The sequence below is a fragment of the Halictus rubicundus genome, chromosome 3 (genome assembly GCF_050948215.1).
Source record: "Halictus rubicundus isolate RS-2024b chromosome 3, iyHalRubi1_principal, whole genome shotgun sequence".
In the NCBI taxonomy this organism is placed as follows: Eukaryota; Metazoa; Arthropoda; class Insecta; order Hymenoptera; family Halictidae; genus Halictus; species Halictus rubicundus.
Window position 1 is genome coordinate 6,774,868 of NC_135151.1, and position 18,954 is coordinate 6,793,821.

At 41.5% G+C, this 18,954-nt stretch overlaps 2 protein-coding genes across 2 annotated transcripts; both read left to right on the forward strand.

Annotated features, from left to right (window-relative positions):
• The first annotated feature begins 349 nt into the window (after nucleotides 1-349).
• On the forward strand, nucleotides 350-9,314 carry LOC143352244 (uncharacterized). Its single transcript, XM_076784574.1, has 14 exons — nucleotides 350-757; nucleotides 828-973; nucleotides 2,240-2,438; nucleotides 2,516-2,689; nucleotides 3,201-3,322; nucleotides 3,932-4,154; nucleotides 4,569-4,742; nucleotides 5,421-5,560; nucleotides 5,631-5,859; nucleotides 6,841-7,029; nucleotides 7,242-7,483; nucleotides 7,566-7,758; nucleotides 8,328-8,501; nucleotides 9,017-9,314. The coding sequence occupies exons 1-14, from the start codon at nucleotides 709-711 to the stop codon at nucleotides 9,130-9,132; spliced, it is 2,370 nt and encodes a 789-aa protein (XP_076640689.1). The 5' UTR covers nucleotides 350-708; the 3' UTR covers nucleotides 9,133-9,314.
• A 675-nt stretch (nucleotides 9,315-9,989) lies between these two features.
• On the forward strand, nucleotides 9,990-18,305 carry LOC143353010 (uncharacterized). Its single transcript, XM_076786103.1, has 14 exons — nucleotides 9,990-10,072; nucleotides 10,237-10,424; nucleotides 11,794-12,013; nucleotides 12,373-12,552; nucleotides 12,893-13,023; nucleotides 13,149-13,383; nucleotides 13,454-13,627; nucleotides 13,714-13,859; nucleotides 14,753-14,957; nucleotides 15,179-15,370; nucleotides 15,676-15,842; nucleotides 16,443-16,683; nucleotides 17,244-17,414; nucleotides 17,511-18,305. Exons 1-14 carry the CDS (start codon nucleotides 10,012-10,014, stop codon nucleotides 17,648-17,650), a joined length of 2,451 nt encoding a protein of 816 aa, XP_076642218.1. The 5' UTR covers nucleotides 9,990-10,011; the 3' UTR covers nucleotides 17,651-18,305.
• Nucleotides 18,306-18,954: the final 649 nt, after the last annotated feature.

The window sequence follows — 18,954 nt, forward strand, 5'->3', positions numbered from 1 at the left end:
CAGTCAGAGAAATATTCAAAATATGTTGACTAAAGTTTCATCAAAGTGCAATTGAAAAAAAAATTTTCCACTGTAAGAAATCAGAGAATAGCAGCGTCTGCACACGACACTGGCGATATTTCGGTCCTGTTCTCGTATATACCGAGGCAACACTGTAACAAAGAAAACTACGAACATTATCACGTGGCTTTAGATCAATTGGTGTTCCAAATTGCTTATCCCCTTATCACAAAGGACGCTGAGAAACAAAAGATAAGGCTCGCGGCGCGGCGGTTTCGATCGGTGAACATCGAACGCCGCGATAAGTAGTTTCGAGTGTCTGATTAATACGACAAGGTGCGAACCGTCGTGAATCGTTCCAGGAAGCAAACTCCCACGATCTAATTAGCAATAGCCCTCGATCCGTAGCAGATCCGTGGAAAAGGACCGCTGAAATTGTGCTGGAAATTAGAGAAACGTTGGGGGGGGGAGGGGTGGCAGTGTAGAAACAGAAAAGTCAATGAACGTGCGAGTTTAGCTATTTTATCTTTTTCGAAAACGACTGATAAGGTGTCAAGGGAGTGGGGACACGCCATCCTATGTTATTACATCGACTACGGGCTACAGTGGTCACTACCCCCTCATTATCGAGACTCTTCGAAGCCGCGACAGATCTGTGAGAAATTCGCAAGTGTGGAGTTTAACTCCTAGACGATATTAGGAGTGACCATGGAACGAAGAATAATGTTCCTGGTTCTGGCGGCTTTCGTAGCTGCAGGTGAGTTCCATGGTGTACCGGGGCGTATGCCAAAGGTCGGTGTTTATTAAAGTGTACCCTGAATCCTCAGTGTCGTGCAACTACGCCGCAGTCAAGCCGGAGGAACCATTGACGTATCCGTACAAGGTCAAGGTGGAAAATGAGACCGATATATATTGCACCCTGGCTAAGATGGACATCAACGTCACAGTGGAGTACAAAACGAAGGATCCTAAGGTAAGCGCTGTAAGAGCTAACCTTCTAACTGGACCAAGCAGAGATCGATAGGAACTGCGTACTGTGTCTAAAACGGTTCGAACTTCTATGCTTTGTTTAATTCTTTAACCGCCATACCCGTGTTCACAAAAGTCACACAACATCGAAGCAGTTCATTTGATAATACAGCGGGACTTTGAGCTTTCCACTTACACCGGGAAAACGATCTATAAATGCAGGATGTTCCTTCTAAATCAAATTTTCAAATTATTTCCGTGCAGACTATAGTCACTTATACATACACATAGCTAAGGCTATTTCATCTCTAAATTCTTCCAATTTCAATTCATTTTTTCATCGTCAAGGTATTTTCAAGGTCGTAGTTTCAAAGTTCTTGCATCTCGATGCCGACAACAACTTCGTATCATAAAAAAAGCAAATATGCAAAATTGCGGATGGCCTTGAAAAGACCGTCCACATGACCTTGGGAGAAGTTTTTCTTATCTCCATCAGATACGCGTCTTGGAACTATTTAAATTCTGAGTGTGTCTATGCTGAGCCACGAGTAATGATTGTTACATTAACACTAGAACGACCGAGCAATAAATGCGAGTGACGTATATTGCTTTGTAACAGTGACAAGACTGTGCCCATTCAGACTTCATACAACTTTTATTGTAATATGTGCTTCAATGAAGAGGTTCATTAAAAAATTTCCGATGGAAACATTTTTACAATTTCAGTAATTGTAAAAGAAAAAATTAGGAAGCAGTCATTTTGACTGCTCCGGTCGTTCTAGTGTTAAGAACGATACAAGACTAATGTATTTACGAGAAGCACCTCTCAAAATATGTGTTTCAAAAAATTTACTATAAAGCCGAGAATGGTCTTATGCACCGTCAATCGTAAAAGTGCGAGGAGGGTCCTTCGTCCCGAGGGTTAATAGATCACGGAAATAATTTCGAGGTTCGATTTAAAAGAAACACCTTGTACACACAGGGAGACAACATTTCGGACATGAAAGGGAGAATGGTTAACGTGGAGGAAAGTAGGATAGGATCTCTTGTTGAGTGACGTAGAAGAAGTTGGAAGGTTTCAATGGTCGGTTTGATTTGACGATTAATTTGTTTTGTGTGACTAATCGCAATGCGTCGGAGTTTACTGAGATTACTTAGATCTGACATCTAGCAATGCGACATTAGGGGCCCGTTAGGCACGGAGATGTCCGTACAATTTACAATTCTCTCGTCCTCCTCGAGACGCAACTAAAATCCTTCCGATTTTCAGGTACCTTCAAAAACGATGAACGTTTCGGTTCCAAAGAATGCAAATTCGACTGGCACCTGTTTGCCGGTGGTCTCTGAACTGGTGTTGAGTTGGGTCGAGAAGGACAAGGAGAACAAAGTGAAGTTCCTGTTGCTCAACGACAACACCATGTTCTCGATCGTCTCTGTCACCCTTGACCTCTATTCGGCCGATGCTGATGGTACGTTCTCTGCCTTGCAATTTAGTTTCCTCGGCATGGATCTCCTTCTTCTGCTCACTAGAAAATTTGTCGCACAGGGGACCGGGTGAAGATGGTGAAAAACATGGACACAGGAATACTCGCCGGAAACGTGGTGAATGGTTTAGCTAAATGCGACAAGAAGACGGTGATCGATAAGTCGTTAAATATAACGATGGCCAACGTTGCTTTGATTGCTTTCAACAAAGATAAAAATCCCACCAAGCAAGGAAGTAATGCACACCATTTATATTCGAAACACACGGATGATAAAGAAAGTTCATATGTCGAGAGTACTTCAAGTACCGCATAAGAAACTTGTACCCAGACTGCGGATCTTCGTGTAAAATAAAAATTGTCCAGGTCAATTGTAGGGAACAAAAGGGCATTTCAACTGTCAATGATTTTAAAACGCTCCGTTTGCAACCTGGGTCGTTCATGTCCGAAGCTAAATTTCACTTTTGAATTTCTTTCTTTCCCATTAACGCTTTGAACGTTTGACGTTCCAACAATTATACAATATTACAACCCTGATATGCAGACGGCGTTGATAAAAATAAGGTTGCAGGCGGAGAGTTAACATGCCAACGCCATTCGATTCTTCTAATGTCTTTACAGTTTTGAGTTTGATCAATCCTTTGTTGCCACGATTGCATAAAATCCGCAGTCTACTTGTACCATTAAAAGAAAATATCTTCTTCTCGTGGTAACACCAATCATCTTAACGAGAGCTTTGATTTTCAGCTGAAACATGCAAGGATATACCGATTTTCCCTTATACTATTCCGACAAACAACAATACGATTGCAACTTTGGCGAAGATGAAAATTACCTTTGAAATACCGTACAAGTCCACCGACGGCAGTGTGAGTTTCACTATACAAAGAGTTTCCCGAACGAGTAATTAGCCTTAAAAAATTAGCGGTTGTAAGTCAGTCCTACTCGCTTGATTAATGATTACACTAATGCATCGATACGTGTGAAAGAGATGTGCATGATATTTGTGAAAAAATCTCCACAGCTTGAACCCAGAGAAATGTAACACATGTCGATGAGACCATACTAATTCAGTGACGAAACTTCTCTGTTTTTAATTATTTCTTTATGAAACTGTTACTGACGCATCTGTGACATTTTTCTGCTTCAAATGAGACCAAACACGATACAATTTGGATCGCATTTATTTGTTTAATCCGCGATGTAGTGGAACCTCGATTATCCGAATCGATAACATCCGAATCCTCAAATATTAGTTTAAACTAAAGCGATCCGTATACAACACGATACAGCTCGGTAAATATTTAATCTGACACCGTAGCTAATTAAATGTTTTATCCGAACAGCGTCGTGTTTGGTTTTATTTGAACCAGACAAAGGTCACAAATAATACATTAGTAAAAGTTTCAAAAATAGAACACGGCGCAGTTGGTCCTGCCGATTACTATCGTTGAAAAAGCACACTCCTTTTGACGCAGGTTCTGAAACACATACCGAATTTAGGGAATGGTCAAGTGAAGAACCACACGTATAGTAACGAGGGAAACAAACAGAGTCACTGGGCGGACCTGCAATGGGAGAATAACCAAGACAAGTACAAATTGTTGTTGGCAATACGCGAACACGATAATGGCACTGCCTACATCGACGCAGTGGCCGTGGACATTTCTATCGACAAAAAGAACCTTCAGAATGCTGCAGGTGCGTTCACCGATTATTCATTGAATTTTCTAATCACTGGACTGCGGATTTTATGTCTCTTATTTTATGAATAAATAAAATAGAATACTGTGAAGACATTAGAAGAATCTAAGAGTGTTATTACACCGTTTTCAACTCGTTCAAATGGATAAAACACAAAATTCAATTTTGTCGAATTTCCGTCTCTGACAATGAGCTTAGAAAATGTTTATTTTCCGTAAAGATCCGCAGTCTACTGATCACTGTAGCTGGAAAATAATTGATACGACATGTGTGTGTATTCAGATTTGGAAGGTCTTTCGATGCAACGTCGATGAAATTTTGCTTATTCCGGAAGCTGCGGTCCATTCCGATCGTATAGAACGTTTTATAATTCCTTATATCCTTTAAACTAATGATTCATTGTAATCGCAGATGACATAAACCGCAAGGGAAACATAGACTTACGTTTGTTCCCTGTGGCTCTCGGGGACGGACTTTACAGCTGCAAAACTGGGAACATACTACGCTTCGGCGACATCAAGATAACACTCGAGGACGTCCTCTTCGCGCCGTTCAACAGTGAGAAACGCTGGGATGAAAGAAAAGGTCCGAAAATTTTTCATTCTTCTTACAACGTGTATGTACAGTGCCATAAGAAACGCATGACGTATCCGAAACGTCTTTGCGCGTCAAGGGGTTAACTCATCGTTTATTATAAACGCCATAGAAAGATGAAAGGTGACAAATTGAAAAAGTAGCGAAACAATACAGAATGCGTAGAGGCGTTAACGGTACAGATAGCTACATTACTATCGCGTCGCGTGAAAACAAGTGTGAACATAATAATTAGAGCAGTGTAGCTCAGCATACCTTGTGGCGGGCATAGGCGAGGGCCAAATTACGGGCAAATCACGTCATTTGAATTAAAGCGGAGTGGGGAGAAAATTGTCATTTGTCTCATGCCAATCGGCCGATGTTCAACGAAAAATACGGTCCAATGAGAGCGCGGATGCGCTCAGCGGGACCTGTCGCTGAACCGGAAACCGTCTACTGTGGCCGTGCTCTGATTGGTCCGTGTTTGTCGTTGATAATTCCTTATCTAAGCCGCGGAGGACATTTTCGCACAAAAGAAAGTTACTTTCAATGACCTCAGGAATCACTTCTCTCAAGGAAGTACAACATTTTTGGGTCACCCGGTATATGCATTACTATTTCCCCCGTGTGTAGCAAGGATAGTTGACTCGACAACTTGACAAAGAACAGCCACCGTTTTGCAATTTTCAGTGACTGTCTGCGACCCGAAACCCCCACCTGGAGAGAAGTTCAATTACGTCGTGAATGATCCGAATTTGGGCGTGCCTTGCATCCTAGGGAACATGACGATAGAGATGGACGTGGCTTACAAGAAGAAAGACAATAATACGGTAAGTCTTCCCGCACACGGAAGCTCGCGGTAAACATTGCAAATATTGTCAATGGTGTTCTCAATTGCAGGCGAATGCCGTAATAAAGGTCCCATCGAATGCGACAGCAACCGGCCATTGCGACGAATACATGCCTTACATGGACTTGACGTGGCCAGGATCCCAGGAAGCCCACAAGAAAGACAGCATGAACAAACTTCGTCTGAGTTTGTATAAGAACGCGAAGGCAGGGTTGTACTACGCGTATTTTGTCAAGGCAGACATCTACTTGAACGGAGTCGAATTTCCGAATGCTACCGGTACGTTATACAGTGAATTCTCGATATATGTCAGCAACACGGGTCTTGTCAGCGTCGTGTATCCTCCAGGAGACATACCTGAGCCGTCCGGCGTCCGAGGTCTCTCGAGCTTCTTGGCCCCTCACGGGGTACACCCCCCGCTGTAGTGGGGATAATTTCGCGACATTTATCATCCAGGCCTTGGCGACATATATAGAGAAATCACTGAACTGGTTTTCAGTTTAGTCGGTGCACATGATATGTTCAACGAAGTTTGACATTTTCTTGCCAACTGCCGAAAGAAAGATATTAGATTATTGCACATGGAATGTCCGATCTTAAGAATGCAAATATTACGTATTATAAATATTATATATTAGCACCGTTTGTTACCTTCAAATTTTATTTAGATATTCAATTTTACTCTTTTTTTTTATATGAGTGGAAACATAACGTATTGACGATAGCGTTATGTGATGTTTAGTCAACACGCATCGATTAATTAACACGCTATTCGTCGATGATAAAGGAGACTACAAAATAGAGATAACTATCTAGTAAATGAAGAACCTGAGCGACGAAAAAATTCAATTTCATTGACAAAATATGTTGATTAGAATGACGATTGCTTTATATAAAACAATAATCCATAAGTTTATAAAAAACAAGATTACGCTTGTTTAACAGTAAACCTGGCAAGCACAGAACATACAAAAGTGAAACGCCTTATAGGAGTGAGAAGTTAGAGTTTACTTGAACTTTGCACAGTTTCCATTGTAATATGTGCCCGAATGAAGAAGTCAATTCGATGGTTTCCTACAAAAAGGTTTTTATAATTTCAATACTTGTGAAATGAAAAACCGATCATTTGACCGTGGTAGGTTTAGTGTTAGCGTGACTGTGAAAAATCGGGCATTTCGTGTGCAACCACTTGATAACAGCTGACGCGAGTCGCGTACGAATAGAAGGCTTGAAATAATTCGGTTTTATGCGACGTTGTAGATCTTGATCAGTATCGGCGCTCCGATTCCAATATGACACTCAGGCTGTTCCCTAACAACATGACAAACGGATATTATAAATGTCCGAACGCTACCGAGGCAACGATAGACGAAACGATGAAAATAAAAATAACCGACATTCTGCTAATGGCGTTCAACGACCAGGAAGACGTTAGTATAAAAGTGAAGGGTAAGTTAACAGTCTCGGCATCTAAAAGGCTGCTGCCTCGTACACAATAACATCTTTCTGAAACTGTTAGGTTTCTTCTTAATTCAATGAACAGCTCTTTCATTTAACCACTTCTCGTATAATAACGAGTCAGACTTGTGCCGAAGATTTCGAACAGGATCAGAAGTATCGGTGTGTTACAACTATTGTTATCGTTGTTGCTATTATTTCAGAGTCGGGTTGCTATAAAGATGGTAAAGACGATGGCAATAATGATGGCAATAATGATGGCAATAATGATGGCAATAATGATGGCAATAATGATGGCAATAATAATGGCAATAATGATGATAAGAACAAGCCAAAAGGAAATACAACTTTCCACTATTACGTGCACAATACCAAGACCAATGTCCCTTGTACTCTAGCGAACATGACTATTTCTCTGAAGCTAAACTATCAGAAACAAGATGGAGTAAGTAAAGTCCGAGTCCATCGGCACAGTGTTTATTCATCAAGTAGTATAAACAAACTTGTGGTTGTTGCTCTAACTTCAGACGAAGGAGGTCACCGTCAACGTGCCCAAAAACGCGACATTCGATGGAACTTGTGCCGACGACAACTCCGAGTTGCTGATCATGTGGCCGGAAAAAACGAAGACTGATTTCAAGAATTTGCTGAAACTGACGTTCGGCCTAGGGAGCTCGAGGTTCTTCCTCAAAGCGATCGAAACGACCATCACCTCGGAAGGTGGGAGGATAGGGATCAAACATTAACCCGTTATTCCTTTGCTTGATAGTTTCCGAGCCGTGAAAACATTCTAGATACATTGAATTCTCCATATATGCCAACAACACGGCTCTTGTAGCTGGAGATATTTTCTAGCGCGCGCTACTCTCGATTTTATCCCGAAAACTCATCCAATTGCATTCCACGGCATGCACATCGTCAATTTTTGGCCTACTTCTAACGCTTATATCACCAAATATCTGCATAATCTCGTCAGCTCATGACCAGCGCCCGCTAGATTGAACCTTCCTCTTTCGAATGAGCCCTTTCCCAGCGAAAAATATTCTTATATAAGGACGAAAAGTTGAGGCACGTAGAACCATTTTTCACCTATTTTTGTCTCTAATTTGGTCACTGTACCTTATCGCGAATCTACAGTGTCTTGGCTCAGCACGGAACCACGTTTGGAGATGGTCTAGCAATTAGGTAGTGAAGGAGAACAATTTTTAGGGGATTTTGAAAGCGAAAACTGGGCGGAAGCTATAGTTTAATTACCTAGTTGGAATTTTCAAGTGATTATTTTTGTACAGAGGGGAATTTCAAGGGAAGCCAAGACAATCTGATGTACTTCGCCGCTGATGCCACGAGTGGTGTCTACAAATGCGAATCGAAAGTCGAAGTGGCATCCAGCAACTTCACCGCAATCTTCGCCGATGTCGTTTTGATCGCCTTCAACGAGAACGCGGACTACTTGAAGAGATCAGGTAAGCTTGTCTCATTCGATACTGTCGCGCCGCGTCGATTTTTACGTTTCTTTACTCCAACTATTTCACGTTGACGTTAAACCAAACAAACGAATACTCGTTCGGCTCCCACTCTAAAAAAATTGAACTCCAAACATGCATTGTCTATGTTCGTTAAAGTATTCGGTGAACACTTGGAATGCTCGAAGAATGTTTACTCGACTGCAATGAAATTAATCATGAAACTTGCAGCCGCAATTACGATTTCTTTGTCAGACATTTTTATTGTCATGTGGCCGAGTAAGGTCTGGTGTGTGAACAACATTTATTTATTTATTTTATTTATCTTTCAAACACTCGCTCGCGTTCGACGTTTAAACGAGCACGAATTTGATTAAGGGGGAGGACAGATTGCATTTGTTTTGACTTTGTACAATTTCTATTATACATACTATCAACTCGTGATGACCTCTCTGATTTCTTCGTGTACTCTCGAGTTAAGATTACGCGTGCTAACAGATTGTTCGATGTTCCAGAGGAAAATTGCAGTTCAGAAAACGTTGGTGCAATCGTGGGTGGTATCATAGGAGGTCTCGTGATCATCGGCATCATTGGGTTCGTGATCTACACTTGTAGGAGGAATAGATACTAATCGAACAGACGAAACAGCGGTACTGTGACGCAGAAATGCAAGGAATCTATGAATTTGCGGTCATTTTAATATTATTGTACCAGAAAATAACATGCGATATGCATGCACTCCGGTGCAAGAAGGTCTCGTGAACGCTACCTCAGCCATAATGATTTGTAAATGTTTTGAAAATAAATTATTTCTAAATATCCCCGTTTGTCGTTGTATCGTTCCTATTAGACTTACAGTCGAGTTTGAATAGAATATAATATAGAAACATATGATCTTGACTCCTGAAGCAAAGGTCGAATCGATTCTTTCGAATCGTTTGAAGGTCATTCTTCTTCAACATATGTTTGTCTATCATAGTTCGTTTCTTTGTGCCTGGTATAATTAGTCAACAACCGAAGATGCAGTGTCATGACTTTTCGATCATTATGAATCGTGTGCCTTTCACAAGGAAATTTTCCCACGTCCTCCGATTCTCAAAATATTCGACAATATCTAGTTTACACCGGAAACTTCGAGATTAGCTGCGCGATAATATTTCTGCGAAAATTGAAGTACATTTGTAACAAATAAAGTCGTGATTAACGATAAGCGGAGCAATATTACGCAACCATAATGGCATTAAAGCAACGAATATACGACTATGAAAACAATTACCTGGAACTTCTGGTAGCGCGGCGCTTGAGGGCATTTCGGACAAATAAAATTTGCTTCTTTATCGCTTCCCGCACTCGAGCTCTATCTCTAATCAAAAATATCCAATAAATCGATGACGCGTAGCTCGGAGTGGGGGTGGAACTATTTGCGGCCGTATTTATACTGTGCATCGCACATTTTCAACCAGTTCCAACGTTCCCATTAATCACGAAGACAAGTTAACGAACGGAGACAATGGGATCATCGCATATAAGGCAAATCCAGTTTCTAATTCTATCGACCCTGATATCTGCAGGTGAGTCACAATGTTCTGACAAGTGTAGAAAAACTTTTTCAAACGGCGAAAGTTGTTCTATACAGACGAAATACTTTTAGAATTACTTTCACCGAAGATAGATCGCAAATAAATCGCGAAGAGTTAAATAACTTTGACGAGTGATAACGCTACAAAATTTCCAGCACTCTGTTATACCAGTCACGGATCGATTGCCAGCGAAAGTGTGCTGAAATCGTTTCCGGATGATGGCGGAGGCACGCCGGCTTTGAAATTTGTCTACACGATCGAAGATCCAGAAACGAAAATTCCGTGCACGTTGGCCAACATGTCTATCAGCGTTGTTGTTGATTACGCTACGAAACAGAAGGCGGTACAGCATGCTTTACTATTTTGTCACTGATACAGTGAAACAATTCATCGAGGCTTTCGTGCAGTTTTCAATTGATGATCAATTAATCTTTGTGCAAACACGTTCCAAAACGGTGTAAGGAGTTTTATACAGGTCTAAGAGTTAAGGGTAGTCACGTGACTTTTGCAGAGTCAGCAGGTCGGTAACGTGGTCACTCTACCTTATCACGAATCTACGGAGTCTTGGCTCCGGGGGGCGGTCACCGTAGATTCGCGATAAGGTAGAGTGACTACATTACCGTCAAAAAATGGTTTTACGTGCTTCAAGTTTTTGTCCTTAAATAACAATATATTGTCGCTGGTAAAGGGCTCATTCGAAAGAGGAAGGTTCAATCTAGTACGCGCTGGTCAGGAGCTGCCGAGATTATGCAGATATTTGGTAATATAAGCGTTCGATGTAGGCCAAAAATTGACAATGTGCATGCGGTGGAATCCAAGCATTTTTATGCCATTGGATGAGTTTTGTGGATGATGTCGAGACCAGCGCGCCCATAGAAAATATCACCAGCTACAAATTGAGCTATATTTTGCCTTGATTCTCTGCGAGATAAAGCCAAAAACTTGAAGCACGTTTCTGGCGCCAGAATTCATGATATCGATAATACAGAGCAAAAAATGTGACGAGTTTAGTCACAGACTTAAGACCAAGGCGGATCTTAAGTCTGTGTCTGAAGGCTGTGAATGGAAATTAGTAATTAAAAAGTCACGTGACTACCCCGGGCCCTTAATACATTTGTCGTCGACTTCAAAAAATTAGATACAATCGCAGCAAACGATTTAGACACTCCATGCAGCTGCGGTAATCAGAACTCCTGTGTTTTCAATGAGATGAAGATTCTTTTACACCCGGAAGCCTCGAGTAACGATAGCAAAAATGATCCAGCTTTGTGTTCCTTTTTCTCAAAATCTACTATAGCTATCAACTTCACATTTCTGGAGCATGTTGTTGCAGATCTGTTGTATAGTCTAGGGGAATCTTGAAATACCGAACAGATCAAATTATACAACTCTATTCCTAAAGGTCCCTATGTCGACCTTTTGGCAGTGTTATATTCAACATAGATGATGCTGCCAATTCTGCTCTGGTCGAAATTTAAATAAATCTGTGGTTAAAATATGTGTTAATATTACTCTGGTAAAATCACGCAAAATTTCAACTCGATCGGTCGATTGATCACTGAGAAAAAGAAACACGTAAGTGTTCCACTCTCCTTAACACTAAACCTCCGCAGTGCACCGGCAGCCAAATCTCTGGCTTCAGATTTTTTATTTTACAATTATTACACTTCCACTGGGAATTATACACACTAGTGCGTTATTCTCGATGACAGGTAGTAAGCAACGAAGTAAAGATTCCAAGCAACGCCGTGGTAAAGGGCGCTTGTGGGTCAATGGTGTCCGAAATGTCGTTGATTTGGGAGACGCAGGAGCACGACAAATTTCAGCAGAACGTGGTTAAATTTTTGTTATTTAACGACCGCACCAATTTCTCGGTCTTCTCCATCGATGTCGACCTCTTCTTGGATTCGGCCAACTTCCCGGACGCCGCAGGTACAGACAGTGTCCCCGGAATTTCATTTAACCCTTCTACGCTCCAAATTTATTTGCAATTCTATTCCGAACTACACCCTGTTCGAAAATAATTTGCTTCCACGTTATTCAGAAGTAGTAGTCCTGTGATTTATTACTTCTGATATTTTCAAATATATTTCCGGTCTCTTTTTAGACCTAACATCGGTAGCTATAAATTGAAGTTGACCGCCAACATTTCGGAAAATAAACGAAATTTTCGAGGGGAAGGGTTAAATCCGAGCTTGGTTAATCTTTTTGAAGCAACTATTCTTGTGTGTCTCATTTCGAATCCGTTCGATAAATATCGAATACCCTGTGCTAACAAATGAATAACACAGATGAACGGCGAACCACGAGGTCCAATATTGACCTCGGCCTGTTCGATGCACCTGTGGAGGATGGCCTGCACAAATGTCCTCAGGATAGGAGGATCAAGGTCGATAACGACACGGCCCTAATCGTATCGGACGTTTCCTTCATCGCGTTCAACACCAAGAAAGACTATGGTCAGCGGAAAGGTAATAGATAACTTCATTACTTTCTTCACTAAATGTGATTATTAGACAGCGGATTTTCTGCGATAACGACGACAATGAGTAGTTTATTCGTTTGTTGCAATTCCGATAGAAAATTTATATTTTGCATCCGCTGTCTAGTGATTACAGTCATCGAACGATAAGCGATCATGCTCGCTGTACGCGAGTACCTGTTTCTCATTACTGTTATCAGTTCGCACGCATCCAATAATTTATCAGTGGCTGCGGCGGAAGTTATTCGTGAATCAACCACTAATCTGTATGATAAAAGCCGAGTAGTACAAACATTAACGAATTCTTCCTGACGGAATCGAACTTTCAGAAACGATATGCGAGGACGCAACGAACACGAAAGTGTTTCCTATTCATTACAAGGACACAAGGTATGGCGTCGGATTCTTAGCGAGAATGTCGTTCGTCCTGGAAATTCCGTACCTGACTATAAACGACACGGTGAGTGTTACACTGGAACATACCTCGCTCGACACACATTTCCATAGAGTAGCTGTGTTCGTTCAGTTCTGTGCAATGGACACTGTCGTCGATTGAATTCTCGACAATGGCTGCATTTGTTTCAGACCGCAAAGCACACTGTGCAGCTTCCAACACCAAACACTATATTCGTATACGTTAGTAAATCCGATACTGATGATACACTTAGCGGACACTTGTCAATGTACTTCATGTCACCCGATGTATTATCATTCTATGACATACGCATATACTTCAATCAATATACCGACGGTGTTGCTTACATCAGCGGCGTCAATTTGGATATCAGCATTCCCAAGAAAGATCTTCCAGACGCTAAACGTACAGTGATTATTTAGCTACTTTGTTGCATCCAGCTCTAGTTTATCTTACGTCTAGTCTATTTTTACAGATGGGGTTGATAAGATAGTAAGGAAACAGTTTGTTCTATTTCCCGCGCCATCCGATTCCGGGATTTTCAGTTGCTCGCGAGGAATCACGCTGAACATGGAAGACATACGATTACAGATGACGGACGTTCTTCTCGTCATGTTCGAGGAGACGGGAGATTTCTCATCGAAACAAGGCGAGACACATTTAAAGTGAACACTTTGACGAACCAGATGCATTAGAATTTGCTTGATTTATCTAAAATTATCTTTAATCTCTCAGTAATCGACTGCAACACGCAGCCAAGACTAACGGCGAAGGATTTCAATTACGTCGTGAGAGAGAAACATGGGGATGTGCCGTGTATTCTAGCAAACATGTCGATCTCCATAAGAATACCATACAATAGCATTGGTATCGTGGGCACTGTGAGTTTCCGAAGAAATCGATAATTACTCTCTTAAGCACGAGGCGCTTGTCCGCAACTCTACCTCCCAGGTACGGCGCGCTCGTCCGCAACACTACCTCCCAGGGACGGCGCGCCTGGCCGCGAATGGCGCAAAAGCCGCTATAGTGGCGTTACCGTTCAAACAGATACTTTCCACGGAAGCCACTATAGTGGCGTACAGTGCTGAAGAGGTTAATCGTAAAGCCGAGTTTACATTGGGCCGCTTTTGGTTGGACGATTGAGTCGATCAACCTCAGGTCGTTCAATTCAAAAGTTTCACAATGTTCTCAAGCCTTGCCCTGGCCACCGTAAGAACTATTCTGATCCTCTAAAGCAGAGACAGTGTCGCCAGATGAGGGGAGGGAGCACGAATTGAGGGGAAATAGTTACCCTCTCTCTCTCTCTCTCTCTCTCTGCCGGTACCGGAGTATGCATGACAGAGACAGTAGAAAAGGAAATTAGAATGGGGGAATAGGCGTTGATCTGGCGACACTGACACTGAGCAGAGTTGTTCAGCGTTTGTCGGTACGGGCAGCAATGGGCATACGTACACAGAACGGCGGGCACGAAGCCACGCCCCTCCGGGCAATTTTGCATGTATTTGTCACAGCTACGTGGCAAATTATCACTGGCTACGGCCAACCCCCACTCCGCTAACTCACTTGTGCCCAGCGGCATCGGCGGGCGCCCTTGCCCGCTAATAGGCATGTTGAGCAGCTCTGCCTAAAGAGTCAAAACAATAATAGACAACATTCTGAGCAGCCTTGTACCCTGACGTGTACCGTTCAATTTTCATCTTGTGTAGAATAAACAGAAATCCCACTTTGATACACCACTGTTCGAAGACGCTCGTTGCATAGTTCTCGTTCGCAGGTATACACCAACATAACAGTTCCAACGAACGCTACAGCACATGGTGTCTGCGGTCCTTCGCTGTCGAAAATGGAACTAACGTGGCCAGCAAAGGGCAATCAATTGAACAGTGTGGCGTTCTATCTGTCTGGTGATTCAGACTTTAGCATGTTCCACCTGGAAACGAAGATTTACGCTGACAACACAAGTTTCCCGAATAATTTTGGTAACTATAGAGTTGAAATTAGTAGACTGCGAATTTTACGCATTTATGAAAAAATGACTGGATACAGTTTTAAAGAGTAAAAAGGTTTAAAAAGGAAATTTTGACTTGGTTCTTGTTTCTTGCGATTGACGCAGACAATTTTCATTTTGCACAAAGATCCGCAGTTTAATAATTAGTAATTGGTGGTACGTACAAGTAACGTTATTTAACGTCACAATCAGATTGGGACCTGGACCGATGGTATCTTCACCAATCGAATGTGTCGCTCGGTATGTTTGTCGGTCCAAAGAATAATGGATGGTACAACTGTCCGGAACGTCAAGAGATCATATCGGCTGGTTGGTCGAGGATAATCATAAGCAACGTTAGCCTAATAGCATTTAACGACCAAGAGGACCTCATTACTAAAAATGGTAAGACTCTTCAAATACTTTTCAACCTTCAGCATAATACGAAAACAAGAAAAATTGATGAATTTTTAAATTTTTGGTTTGCGCGATAACATATGTCCCTTTGCACATATACTCTACAATATTTATACTTAAAGAAAATGAAAAAAGTAAAAGAATCGACTTTTGAAAATGAGAGATCAGAAATATCCTTTGAGCATTGTCACTTATTCTATAATTCTGTTATGAATGTTCAAGTATTCATTGAAAATAGTAGAATGAAACGCAACTATGCATACGCTGTTAACGAATTAATATTAATGGTGCAGCATACGCTTGTCCGGGCGATGAAGACGAGAATGGTAACACTGTTCATCCTCATCCCTCCGAGGCTGCCTTCAAGTACGTAATGAGGGAGAAAGGCGAGAGCATTGCTTGCATTTTAGCAAACATGACTATTTCCGTGAAGGTTACATATAAAACGAAGTCGAGATCGGTAAGTGAAGGACTGTAATTGCAATTGAAACTATCATCATCCGGCCTGGGCAACTGGTGGCTGGCGAGCCACACGCGAGTCCCCTTCCCACTCCTGAGACCCCCCACCATGCTCCTATGGAGTTTGGGGGAGGGGGCGGTAGGCTGGGAACCTATATAGAAGGTTGTCTCCAGGAGACATAAAATCACGGTAGGGTAATATGAAGTGACCAGTGGTGGGGGAACCTGTACACTGGTGGTAGGGATCGTGAAGTGATGGCGGGGAAGAAGTTGCCCAGGTCTATCATAAGGAACGCAAACACTTTTGTATCGCACGATGAAAAACGTTGAAAGGAAGTTCACATTGCTCGTCGCTGGCCTAATGAATACTCCGCGGATCAAACAGTATCAAACGATATGCAAAACAGTTTATCATGGTTGATGAACACTTTGATGTGTAACAGAACTCTTAATAGAAGGAACAGATTATTTTTCGACTGCAATTCTTGTCGATTGGCTTTACAAAAGTTTATACTTGCAGAATGATTCGCAGTTTAATAATGAAGCAATAAAAGACAGTGATCGCGATGCCCAATGATCGTTCCATTATTGTGAATTGCAGAACAGGGAAACGACATTCTTAGTGCCAAAAGATGGAGTAAACGTGACAGGGCACTGCGATTGCAGAAATCCTGAAATGACGTTGTCATGGCTGCCAGAAGGAGTTGTCAGCGACCCTGAGCACCCCGATAAAACTAGGAATTCGATCAAGTTGACATTCGGCGGGGACACCTTGTCTTATCACGTAAACATGATCACGGTGGGCTTTTACCTGGACGAGAAAAAGTTCCCAGATGCGTCAGGTGAGTGACGCGGATGATAACGAATAGACTGCGGATTTTATGCATTTATGAGAAAAAAAAAACTGTGCAATTTAAAACAGGGAAAAAATCGCGAGAATTCACGAATGTCGATGTACTATTCTCAACATGTTAGAATGATTAATGAAGCAAATCAGTTAGTACAATCTACTTACCTACTGTCATCTACAACTGATGCTTTAAAATCTTATTTTGCGTGAAGATCTGCAGTCTAATATCATGAAACTATGCTGAACAAGATCTTCGTAGCGTTATGAATGATAATGATAGTTACGCGAATAACTCATAGATTAAGTGAATCAATACGTTGATCGCCCATGCTTGACTGCAATTATCTTTCGCTCTGATAAATCCTGTGCACCAGTGATCCGCGAAGTGCAACAAGATCGAGAGAGCAATTAACTACGATCGTCTTAATAAAATCGTGTTTGATCTTATGTTTGTGGTCGTGGAGTCGGCGGTCAACGCGTTGAGAGGAACTTTGCATTGAACGGAAACAGCGAAAGTTAAACGTTAAAATATATTTTTACAAAACAATAAAGAAAGCAGATACGAGATAACTGAGAGAAAACTGGATTTGTTCTCCTCGTACATGAGAAGTATATACAAGTGCGATCTTGAGACTGTTGTGGAATTGCGGAATGTCCAATTGACGTTCAACGACATCGCTCTAACCGCGTTCAACAAATATCGGAATGTTACCAATTTGACGGGTAAGTTGACGCATCATACTGAATTTTAGTGTTGCATACTATTACGAGATGTGTGGTACAGTATGATTCATGGTAACAACGTACTCAATGTTTCAGTGGACAAGTGTATTGTACCAGCAGGCGTCAGCATTCATATAATCGTGGCTTCCATTGGCGGAGGTCTTGTAATAGGTTGTGTAATAGCTATTATAATTCGTGCTTGCGTGAGGTATTATAAAAAACATCAGAGACTGTGAAATGAATGATAACTCCTCATTCTACTCTTTGTACAAGTTGGCGAATTTTGATTCAGCTGCAATAAATGATTCTAGAAATGTTCAATTGGAGCGTATACTCAAACGAATTTGAAATGAATTGAGGCTCTTAACCTTTTATCTACCGGAAATCTGTAAATAGTATTTTCAATAACAGTGCTGTACCAAAAGGAAGTTGAAAAATCATATTTTATATAATAATCCTAAGCAGAACCATTGGTTTACATCACCGGGGGTGAATTGTAGGTTTACGATTGAAATTGATATTGGTGTGGACGGAGCTATTGAAAAATCCTTAGCGGTGGACTATAAAAAATATAATATGTTAAAATTGCCAAAACGTAATTTAAACAGATAGTAATATTAAAATGATTGTTAGATCATCGGTGCAATCGCAACCTCTTCTCTTAACTTGTTAAACGCCTCCACTTATTACAAAATGATTTCCTAAAACGAATAATTGTCTCGCAATAATTGTTAACAATAATTGTCTGTCAAGCTGCTCCTGTGTGCATAATCTCAACAGCAGTGTCTACTGAATACTATACAAATTTTCATGCTAGTCCGCATAAGAAATATTTAATATTTTTGTACGTCATAGTGTAATTACCATTTTTAATGAGAGATAGAAATACATGAATTTTTGAGAAAAAGATTACGTACCCTTACTACAAAAATCCATCGTTAATTGGCGAGAAAATATTCGCTTAGGGACGAAACGTGACGTTAGGAAACATCGAGAAGTTACTGTAATTGAAAGCTTGTTCGAGTCTCCTACGACTCGTCGATAACATTACATATGGCGGTGGGAAAGTATGCTAGCTGATTATCATCCCGCTTTAGGAAACAATTCGATGGTTCGGCCACCCTGCGCGTTCCGTCACGGTTACGCCCACCCCAATTATCTCGTTACTCAACGAACTCCGATACGCGTTACGTGTCACGTGCAGCCCGTGTGAACCGGAAATCGATTTGAATGCGAAATCGTGCCTCGCTAAATTATCATAATTAGCCTGCGGAACGATCTGCATCCATAACGTGCACAAAAAACCTCGGAAAATTGCAAAATGAAAGCTCTGCCTCGAGCAAACCATTCCTCCTACAATTTTCTTAATATACAGTGATTTCTCTATATATGTCGCCAAGGCCTAGATGCTAAACGTCGCGGAATTGTCCCCACTACCGCGGATATACTCCGTGAGGGTCTCCGATGCTCGAGAGGCCTCGGACGCCAAAGAGTGTAAACATAACACTCGACGTTGCCAAGATCCGTATTGTTGACATAT

Bases quoted from the DNA above. Each gene is read 5' to 3' on its own strand.
- LOC143352244 (XM_076784574.1), top strand. From the start codon at position 709: ATGGAACGAAGAATAATGTTCCTGGTTCTGGCGGCTTTCGTAGCTGCA. The intron at 974-2,239 runs GTAAGCGCTGTA...TCCGATTTTCAG, and splicing joins ACAAAACGAAGGATCCTAAG to GTACCTTCAAAAACGATGAA. The intron at 7,030-7,241 runs GTAAGTTAACAG...CTATTATTTCAG, and splicing joins CGTTAGTATAAAAGTGAAGG to AGTCGGGTTGCTATAAAGAT.
- LOC143353010 (XM_076786103.1), top strand. From the start codon at position 10,012: ATGGGATCATCGCATATAAGGCAAATCCAGTTTCTAATTCTATCGACC. The intron at 10,073-10,236 runs GTGAGTCACAAT...CAAAATTTCCAG, and splicing joins ATCGACCCTGATATCTGCAG to CACTCTGTTATACCAGTCAC. The intron at 17,415-17,510 runs GTAAGTTGACGC...TCAATGTTTCAG, and splicing joins GAATGTTACCAATTTGACGG to TGGACAAGTGTATTGTACCA.